The sequence below is a fragment of the Penicillium alfredii genome (genome assembly GCF_028826965.1).
Source record: "Penicillium alfredii strain IBT 34128 chromosome Unknown utg000001l_segment0_segment0, whole genome shotgun sequence".
Classification (NCBI taxonomy): Eukaryota; Fungi; Ascomycota; class Eurotiomycetes; order Eurotiales; family Aspergillaceae; genus Penicillium; species Penicillium alfredii.
The window spans coordinates 2,917,166-2,927,427 of NW_026622698.1; the positions used below are offsets into that span (position 1 = coordinate 2,917,166).

A 10,262-nucleotide genomic window follows, 5' to 3' on the forward strand; every position below is an offset into this window, starting at 1 on the left:
TGAATGCTTGAATGCTTGAATACTAATCCCTGAAGCCCAACTACCGCATGGGCATTCATGCCCGATAGAACACATTACCCTCAAACAGCCGCCGCGCCGTCCGAAACACTGCTACTTGATCCACATCAACCTCGCCACCCCGGTCCATGGCCAACACAGTCTCGGCGTGAATCACGCCAGCAGGATGCCGAATACCAACCGGCAACGGCGAAGCCATTTGGTATCCCTCGACCGACATGCCGCATTTTGGTTGTCTGACACGCCCTCCCTTACCAGCTAATTCCCATGCCACAGTTCCATGAATCGCCATAGCCGCGCCCAAACACACGGCACCAGTTAACTGGAGACTGGCATGCACCTTGCCCAGACTAAACGCCAGCACCTGGATATCTGCATCGGCGTCATCGCTCGCTGTCGAAGACACCAGGGCAATCTTCGGCGTTCCGCGCACCAATCCCGCAGCTTTTGTGTCTGCCGCCAGTCCAAAGCGCACGGCGCCTGCTCTCCGAATTTCTTCTATCACGCTCAGAAACTCAGGGTCACTGGGGTCTGGCCAGGACGCGTGGTCTTCGAAGGGCATTGATGATGCATCGACGAGGACGAATGGGTTCGCTGCATCGACCAGACTGACTCGCACGGTGAATGTTCCCATAGCAGAACACTGAACGGTCAATCGCTCTTGTCGTGCCCCACTGGGAAACATCTCTCCGGTCATACTGCCCCCAGGCTTGAGGAATGCCATCCGGATGGGACTGGAAGTGCCCTCAACGCCCGGGATGTGATAGTCGCCGTCCTCGCGGAAGCTGCCGTCCGGAGCCACCTGAATGGTTTCAACCAGAGTCTGGCCGGTATTCGTGTTGAAGACTCGGATGTCCATCTGTGCAAATCAGCATTATGATGTCTATCGATCTTCCAACGGAACGTGTGTATGCTCACTTCAGACTGTCCCGGTGTGGCTCTCACGATCCCCTCATCCAGCGCAAAAGGACCGACCCCCGATGCAATATTGCCACAGTTGCCAGTCATGTCGACTTTGGCTTGGTCTGGGGCCACTTGGATGAACGTATAGTCGACATCGACATTCGGGCGCTTGGATTTCGCCACGACGGCCACTTTGGATGTTGTAGATGTCGCCCCCCAACGCCATCAATTTGACGCGCATTTCCTTGGGCAGACCCCATAGCTGAAAGCAAAATCGTATCCCAGAGATGAGATGATGCTGGGAGATCTTTCTGGTGGATGAAGAGGCCCTTCGAAGTGCCTGACCTCATCCATACCGCCGGGAATGTCTTTCGCGTGAGAAAGTGACCACATTCTTTGATTTGGTAGAGACTTGGAGGGGCCAGATGCAGATGGTCTGTGATTGACAAGGGCGATGCTTTGGTCATGATGTTTCGCAGATATCTGGTGCTTTGCATTGACGGTTTTTCAGTGTTGAAGGGCCAAAATCACTAATCCCAAGAACTAGCAGATCCATTTCTATATACTCTGGTGTTCTCTGTAATTCCATCTACTGCCACTGGAATATACACTTGGGTCCCGTCCAATTCCTCCCGCGGCAAGTCTCGTTCCGCGGATAGAGAGATGCCACGGACGTGGACCCAGAACCACGGATGCCCTTTGTCTTACTGTATGCCTTTTATGGGGTCTGTATAGCCGAGGCGGGGTCCTCTGGACATAAAAAGCGTTAAAAAAAAAACATCAAAACAGAATCCAGCAAATGCAATGCCATCGGAGCAGGTGGTGAAACGCACTTGAACTACCGAACTTTTTGCCCGCTGCCTATGATGAGTACCCCAGCACAAGAGACGTCTAGCGGCGTCCGGGTCCACAACTCGCGTGTCTATCTTTTGGCGATAGTGACATCGATGGGTGCGTTTTTGTTTGGATATGACCTCGCGTTCATCGGGACATCCATTGAGCTGGCTCCCTTCCAGAGGTAAGTGATCCAGTTGTGCTCATATAGCACGGATGCTGATCTTCCCAGGGACTTCGGATTAATCGATGCATCAGAGTCTGTCAAGGATGCATTCTCAGCCAATATCGTCTCATTACTGCAAGCAGGCTGCTTCTTTGGGTCTTTGGCTGCTGCACCCGTTGGGGATAAGTTGGGTCGCCGGCTAGCTTTGGGTCTAGGCGCCCTGGCCTTCATGACGGGATCAATCATGCAAGTGGCCTCATCCGGTATCCAGGCTGTCATGTTCGTGGGGAGAGTAATTGGCGGCGTGGTGAGTCCTCCTTCGAGACTGCTTGTGGCACCTAGGGCTGCCTCGCTGATACTATCCAGGGCGTGGGATTTGCCAGCATGCTCGTACCTTTATATTCAGCGGAATGTGCGCCACCGCAGATCCGAGGCCGGTTAGTGGGTATTTATGAAATCGGCGTACAGGTCGGCACCTGCATGGGGTTCTGGATCAACTTTGGCGTCGATCGCAACATGGCCCCGACGTCCGCGCAATGGAGAACCCCCTTTGCTTTGCAGCTGGTCCCCGCGGGACTGTTAATTCTGGGCCTGGTTTTCATGCCCGACTCGCCTCGGTGGATGGCCAAGGTCTACGGGAGAACCCGAGCAGTAGAGACCCTGGCGCACCTGCGGGATCTGCCTATCGACCATCCGGCCGTGCAGGATGAAGTGACCGATATCCTGCAGCAGCTGGAACTCGAGCGTGCCAACAGTCTGGGCAATAGTCGCGCTGCTCTGCGAGAATTGATGCAGCCGGGAATCCGCAATCGCGTGTTTCTCGGAGTGATTATCATGGTCTTCTTCCAGATGGCAGGCTCCAACGCCATCAACTACTACTCGCCTCGCATCTTTCACTCCATCGGGCTCAGGGGTACCGAGACCTCCCTTGTTTCCACCGGCATCTATGGAATTGTTCGGCTTGTGGCGGTTTGCATTGCCATGTACTTTGTGGTGGACCGGTTTGGTCGGGTGCCCATGCTGATCGGTGGAAGTGCAGTGATGGTAAGTTTAGCTCTTTTTTCTTTGCACTCGTTTAAGACATCGGTCTGACAGATACCTCTTCAGGCAATTTCCATGTGGTTGATTGGCGTCTTCGTCAAAATTCAAGGCCCCGCATCCAGCGAAAATACTTCTCTCAGTGCGAGCTCTTATGCCGCAGCAGTGTTCATCTTCGTGTTTGCGGTGGCCTTTTGCTTTAGCTGGGCCGGCGTTCCCTGGGTCATCTGCTCCGAGATCTACCCGTTGCGCGTGCGCGGTCTCTGTGTGAGTATCTGCGTGGCGACGCACTGGCTCTTCAATTTTGTCATTGCCCGAAGCGTGCCGTACATGATCTCGAATATCTCCTATGGCACGTACTTTGTTTTTGCGGCCTGCACGACGCTGTCAATTCCGTTTGTTTGGCTGATGATTCCCGAGACAAAGGGACTGAAGCTGGAGGAGGTGGATGTTTTGTTTAATGGTCGAGGGCTTGTTCCACGGCGTCGGGGTCAATCAAGGACAGACGATGTGGGAGACAACAAGGTGATGGTGGAGCAGGTTGAGGCTGTGTAGGGTTCAATCCTTTTGTCAAAGCATCCTTGTATATATGAAATAACTTTCAAAGTCACAATGGCAAAATAGTGGGCAGCTAAAGCCCTTCAAAGTGCTGCAGGTGGATCTAGTCAAGAAACCCCAATATCCCAGTTCTGTAGCCACCCCGACTTTTTCCATCCGACTGGAACATTCAGTCGGGCATCACCAGACTCGGGCAACCACCCTGCTCTGAAGCTGTCGGTAGTGAAATTCAGCAGTCCGAAGTACAGGCTTGAATTCTACCAACTCTAATTATCCACCTTTCGTGTGAGCGGATATGCTTGCTAGGGACCAGAGCATGCTATCGATTATAAAACAAACTTACTCGATCCCTCTTGCTTTATAACCGTCTGTTACCTAAAATATGTCCGATTAGCGTATATAAGCTTATTCCTTATAGGCTATCTATTAGGTAAATATCCCCGGCTACCGTTTATATAGTATATACGTCTAGTATTACTATAGGCGCGATACCTAATAAATTAGAGAAAAAGCGCTGAATAGGGAATAGGAAAGAATTTCTAATATATACTTTAAATTAAGGAAGATATAATTATAGCCTTTGGAGTGTGATTATATAATATAACCGATAGTAAAGGAAACCCTGTCATAGATAGTATATTTAGACTAAATAATAGACAAATTGAGAAGCCGGTCTTAGGAGGATTCAGATACTATATTATAAAGGCCCTCGTTCAATTTAATAAGAAAGATTAATAGTTATAATAATAAGGAAATAATATTATACTATAGGTAGTCTTACTCGAGTGAATTCCGGCTTTCTAGATCCCTAATACCTAATAGATAAAAAGCTTGAAATCTATCTAGATATCCTATTTGTATAACTAAGAAAGTATCTATATTTACTATCTTTAGTAGATAAAGAGATAAATAATTCGTGACTAATAAGCTGCCTATTTCCTGTTCCTCTTTCTATTATCTACTATTTCTGATTTCCATTTTTAAAGGCTCTAGAAGTCTCTCTAATATACAATACCTTATAAGATTAAAGGAAAGATACAGGCTTTCCTAGGAAAACTAAAGTAAACTCTAAAATAGAATACGAATCCACCTAGGGTCGCTTTAAGGGTCTATAGGAGGTATCAAAGTCTCTGGATGATGGATCATGATTATCGGTCTCCGGGCGCGAGGAGTCGTTGTCTCAAGTCAACAAAGGAAGCGGTGCCTGGTTTTCAGCCCGACCTACAAAAGGTCTGTCAGATAAATGTGGGTTGCATAGTAGAATGCGTATTTCACTTGCCCGACGACATCACGTCCATCTGGTCATGCTGTAGTTGGTTATACGGACTATTCAAGATCCGATTAATATCTGCTTCTAGTCGAGATGCGTAGTCCCTTGATCCAACTGGCGGCGCGGAAATGAAGAAGCCGTCTGTATTTGCTATGATGTCCGGTAGTAGGTATCGCCAATGGAACTTGGGAGAAGAGAAATGGAGATTGGAAACGAGCGCAGTGAGCCTCTGAGCTCAAGACCGGATTTGCAATTGTCGATATGAATAGGTCTCCGCAGTTTCATGGATATCATCTACGATTTCTCTCGTTCAGTAGTGGACGGACGTAGGTGGGCGCGTAAGAGTGAAGTTGATGAGGAGCCAATTAGAATTAATGAATCACCCGAGGGCCCTTGCTCCCCGTGGCTCTGTTTCCCCCTCGTATCTTCGAACACCCAAAACACAAACACTTGCCCCTGCTCCTGCTCCTCGCTTCTTCTCGCTCACTTCATATTATCATGGATATTCAACGTCAATTTCCTGGAGTGCACTGGATCTGGGGAGGAGGCATCTCCTTTGTTTACGAGGTTCATCCTCGAATCGTGGTCAAGGTCCCGCAGTCTGGCGAATTTGAGAAGGAACAATTCTCCAAAGAGCTCGAGATATACCAGACATTCTCGCAACGCCCGCCTTGTCCCTCCATCGTGCAGTGTTATTTTTACACACACAATGGCATCTTTCTCGAGTATATGAGAGGTATAGTGCGGACCATCTAGTAATTACTTGATTTATGTACTAACCGTCTTATTAGATGAGTCACTTTCTTCTAGAATACAAGACAATCATATCCGCAACCATCAGACAAAGGTGGTTACTACAGTGGAAAGGCTGGAGCCTCTGCCTCTCCGAAAGGAATGGATGAATGATCTCGCCCAAGCGGTGGCTTTCTTGGAATCACTCAACCTCGCTCACGGCGATCTTCGTCCGGAGAATATTCTTCTCGATCGCAACCGAATCAAGCTATCAGACTTTGACTGTACAGCCAAAATTGGAACACCTCACGAAGCTTGTCTAGCTCCATATGGCAGATTGCTAAACGACAGCGAGGTGGAGTATGGCAGCCGTGGATCCTCCGGCTCGTTAGGTCCCCGGACGGAGCAGTTTGCCCTCGGCTCCTTGTACTATCTAATCAACTATGGCTTCGAGGTGTACGGGGACCGATGTCTTACTGAAGATCCTTACGAGCATGGGCCAAAGACCGTGGAGCTACTACAGAACATGGAGTTTCCAAAATTAGATCGCGACCCGGCAATCGACAGGATCATCGACAAATGTTGGCACAATAGATATGCCACGGTTTCAGAGCTAGCCGCAGAGACAAAAGCAATTCTGGATGAAGGAGCCGACAACGAGGCAACAACAACAGAGTTCCATCATTCAAACACCCGTGATGACGAGGATCAACACCTCTTTGGAGGGGAATTCCTTTCGAAGAAAGATTTCTGCCAGCATCTGGCGAAACGTGGACTTCTTGACCTGCTTTCTTCGGGTGAGCCTGGGCAACTCGGATTCACCCTCGCATGGTATCGGCACTGTCTCTCAAATGTACCATCCAACAATGCGTCATAAAAATAGGATAAAGGGCAGGAAAGCTATTTCTACTCGAAAATACCATCCACAAATACACAACTGCCGTCATCTCTATCCCACTCTTCGCAATCATTCTAGCTCATCAAAATGAAAATTCCCATTGGCTTCATAAATGGAGTAGTATTCAATATTCAATTTGCTATTTTGTTTTGTATGGTCTGTAGGTTCCATGGGTCTTGTCTTGGGGAACATATGTGGCAGTTGCTCTCAGGGGTATATTATCTTCCACTCATCCCTCACCTGATTTTTGAACCTAATGATAGTATCTACCCCGGCTTAGGGTAAAAATATATTTACGAAATAAGTAACCAGAGTGCTCGATGCTCTCTTGTACATACTGTGTCACATGGCCTTAATCCACCCTTGTTTACCAGGCTCCTCCATATTCGGAAAGTGTTTACTCCCTTAACTTGTTGGTAGATCAATATTCAGGAATGACATCCATATAGTATAGAGTATATATATATACGCAGAGCATGTCCACATGCAATTCTCATCTAGCGTCAAGAAAAACACAAAGACGCAAAGGGTATCGCTTTGCTCGCCGTCTGCCGCAGTGCACCCAAACACCGCAATGGAAGCGAGGACGGACTCGAATCATCAACATGCAAGAAAAGAACCAAAAAATGCCTCTGACCTCTGACCATAACGGCTTTGTGTTCTTTTTTATACCTCGCCTCGGTCGAATCGGCTCAGGACTTCCGGAGGGACGGTGGGGATGTACTTGCGCGCGCGTTCGCGGTTGGTCCCGCCGAATCCTGCGCCGTAGCTGATAAGCATGTCTGTGCTGGTCGGCAGGGAGAATGGCAGGAAGAGTGTCGGGTCCAGGAAAATGCCGTTGACGCCGGGCCGATCGTCCGTCTTTGGCGCCGCGATCATACTTGTAGGCCGCGAAGATGCAGCTATCGATGCTGGCGATGCTGGCCCTGGATCCGGGGATGTCGGAACTTCGGGTGCTCCGTCAGCCGGGGGTTGAGGTTGGTCTCTGGAAGGCGTCTTCGGCCGAGCCTCAGCAGCAGCTTCGGGTACAGGGGCGGCGGCGGCTTTCTCCTTCTCGTCTTGGATTCTTTGCTGTTCCCGGAACAACATATCCGGATCACGCTGGTACTCCAGAAGAAACTTCATGGCCTGTTTGGTGAGCCCTTTCTCGCCCACCTCGGGACGGTACGACTTGACCGCATGGAGAAGTTGGGTAGGGGTCAGTTGTTGAAGTTGGAGCAGCGTTGTCACAAGGGACTCATGATCGTCTCCGAGTGACGAGAAGCATTGCAGCCACTGGAGAAGTTGGATAACCGGAGCCAAATGTTGTCTCGCGGCATCCATAGTTGTATCCCCGCTGCTGGTGGTGGATCCGTTTTCGTAGTGTTCCGGGTGCCGGTTGTTGGTGCGCGCCCAATCCTCTAACGTTGAAACGTTCATGCGGATCTGCATCGCCTTCGTGCGCGCGAGGTAGCGTTTTGTGGTCACAATTCGGTTGAAAATCTCCGCACTAAGCCAGTACAGGAGCTGGGAAAGGATTTGGGTGGTGATCACCGAGTGGACGTCATAGAGGTCGAGAACAAACAGGGTCGAAGATAATAACGAGGTGATATTCCTCGGGGATACTTGAGCTCGCCGCCGGGGCGAAGGAGGACGGAACCGCTTCTCTGCAGGTTCAGGGGTTTTGGACTTGTTCTTGGATCGGAAAAGCTTCCATTCATTTTGGAATGCAATGTCCTCCAGTCCAGGAATGGTCTCGTGGTCCAGCATTGCCGAATCCAGGACTTTGTTCATTCGGCGCTCGGCGTCGCGAATGATGAGAACGAAGATTTCATTAATCAGTTCTGCGAGGTGGAGTTGGAATTCAACTGTAGATTCCACCAGACCCGGGTCTTTCTTTAGATAATGAAGCAACAGCGTGGCATTGGACAGCCAAAACGCCTGCATGGTCATATCCCATTGATGGCGTTCAACCACGTCATTAATTTTTTCCGTAGCTGAGGTTAGTAGAGTCGCAAGCAGCTCAGGACTAGCGTGGTAGTGCGCGTAACGCGCACTGAGGAAGAGCAGATTGGCTGGTACTGGCTTTTGGGATGGAGATCGCTGCGGCGTCATAGTGGTGATGATGATATCCAGGATATGTTCCAGCTCATGATCTTGGAACACGAACATCTGGTCGTTCAGGCATCGTTCCCAAACAAATTCTTGCTGTTCTTCCTCTAACTCATCGTCATCCAGTGACTATTCAAGTCCAGCGGACCCAGTCAGCAAATATATCCGGGTGAAATTATCACGACTGGAAGTCTCACCTCCATCTTCTCGTCTATCCCCAAGCTAGACAAGTCAACTTCCAGATTGATCGCGCTCTCTTCCATCATCATCCGTCGTTTCATCTCGTTTTCGGCGATTTCCTCTTCGAAACGGCCATGTGCCAACCCGGCATCATAAAAATCCTCTTCAACGCCACTAGGGCCAAGATTATAGCCATTTTCATGCAAGTATTCGGAAATCTCGCTTCCGGGCTGTGCAAAGTCAAAAGCCGTGCCTCCCGATGAGGACTTAATATCCGGCGAGGCACCATGATCGAGGAGAACTTTTGCGATGGTCTTGTGTCGGTTGGTCATTGCCCACATGAGTGCGCTCCACTGGTTACGATCCTGCTTGTCGACAAAAGCGCCGGCCTCGAGAAGAGCCGAAACGACTTCATGATGGCCCTAAACTGACAATCAGCGTCTCACTCAATTTCCCTGGCTACTTTTCACTTCCGGACTCAGACTGCGGTCACGGAGTGAAAGGGGACTACCCACAAAACAACTGGCATAAATCAAAGGCACAGTCCCTTCTTCATCCGGCATATTGACATCGACGTAGTTCTTCGCCTGTCCTCGAACCAGCTTGCGCACCCGCTCGACATCGCCGTTACTTGCCGCCATGTTGAGGCTCTTCTGCAAGATATCCTTCTTCTCGGCGTCGGTCAATTTCTCGTCGCCTGCGATAGTCTCCTCATCCGCACCCAGCGAATCAACTTCACGGTGAGCAGCCTGCGCCGCCAGCATCTCCATCAGCCGGGCATCGTTATCCTCGGGGTCGCGGCCATATTGGGCGCGCAGGTCATGCTCGGGGTCGTGCGAGTGGTCGTCGAGGGTGAGGCTGAAAGGCAACGGCTTTGCGGCAACGGGAGTAGTCAGGAATTGCGATTGCCCTGTAGACCGAACATCATCGGTTAGTCAAATTTTGAAATCATTCATTGGAGGCATCGGGCCATGGATACAGTCCCAGTGGAATCAGTGGGAAAAGTATGAGGGGAACCAGGCGCAACTCACCTTGCCAAGCGTCGTACATCTCGGTCTCCTGGAAGACGGGGACGGACCGACGGTCGTCCAGCGACTTGGGCAAGTCATCCGGAAGTTCCTGTTTGGGGTCGGGCGAGGAGACGGGGCTGTGGTCGGGATTGTGGTCGTGGCCGGGGTCGATCTCGCTAGAGGCCCCGCGCCGCTCGGTCGTGTCCATCGTGACAGTCGCGCGGACCCAAGGCGGGACACATCCAAGACGGCAAATGCAGAAGGTCGGACCTCCCTCGAGAAAGAAGGCGATTCACACAGCTGAGGGAGAGACAGGCCCTCGGTCCGGTTGAGTTTGTTGTGGGGAGGGAAATTAAAGAGAGCCGCGGGCGGGACAGCTGGGCGAAAAACGATGTTTCTACGTAGGATCAACACGGCCAGTGATGCAGCTTTATGACGCAGGCCCACACAACTCTATGTGAAACCACGGGTACAATGGAGATTACTCTTCAGTGTTTATAATTAACCAATGTACACTCTAATACTCCTCATTTCCAGCTGACTTGAGCGTTTAGTCCTAGACAT

The 10,262-nt window shown here is 50.3% G+C and overlaps 4 protein-coding genes across 4 annotated transcripts; 2 read left to right on the forward strand and 2 right to left on the reverse strand.

Moving 5' to 3' along the window:
* Nucleotides 1–55: 55 nt before the first annotated feature.
* NUU61_001138 (uncharacterized protein) lies at nt 56–1,388 on the reverse strand (the record flags this gene model as incomplete). Its single annotated transcript, XM_056651720.1, has 3 exons — nt 56–877; nt 937–1,112; nt 1,157–1,388. 3 exons carry the CDS (start codon nt 1,386–1,388, stop codon nt 56–58), a joined length of 1,230 nt encoding a protein of 409 aa, XP_056516570.1.
* Nucleotides 1,389–1,787: 399 nt separating this feature from the next.
* NUU61_001139 (uncharacterized protein) lies at nt 1,788–3,514 on the forward strand (the record flags this gene model as incomplete). Its single annotated transcript, XM_056651721.1, has 4 exons — nt 1,788–1,939; nt 1,988–2,228; nt 2,288–2,965; nt 3,029–3,514. 4 exons carry the CDS (start codon nt 1,788–1,790, stop codon nt 3,512–3,514), a joined length of 1,557 nt encoding a protein of 518 aa, XP_056516571.1.
* A 1,771-nt stretch (nt 3,515–5,285) lies between these two features.
* On the forward strand, nt 5,286–6,396 carry NUU61_001140 (uncharacterized protein; the record flags this gene model as incomplete). The annotated part of the gene is made up of 2 exons (XM_056651722.1): nt 5,286–5,523; nt 5,579–6,396. 2 exons carry the CDS (start codon nt 5,286–5,288, stop codon nt 6,394–6,396), a joined length of 1,056 nt encoding a protein of 351 aa, XP_056516572.1.
* Nucleotides 6,397–7,083: 687 nt separating this feature from the next.
* On the reverse strand, nt 7,084–9,906 carry NUU61_001141 (uncharacterized protein; the record flags this gene model as incomplete). Its single annotated transcript, XM_056651723.1, has 4 exons — nt 7,084–8,637; nt 8,706–9,110; nt 9,204–9,598; nt 9,720–9,906. The coding sequence occupies 4 exons, from the start codon at nt 9,904–9,906 to the stop codon at nt 7,084–7,086; spliced, it is 2,541 nt and encodes an 846-aa protein (XP_056516573.1).
* Between the last annotated feature and the right edge of the window lie 356 nt (nt 9,907–10,262).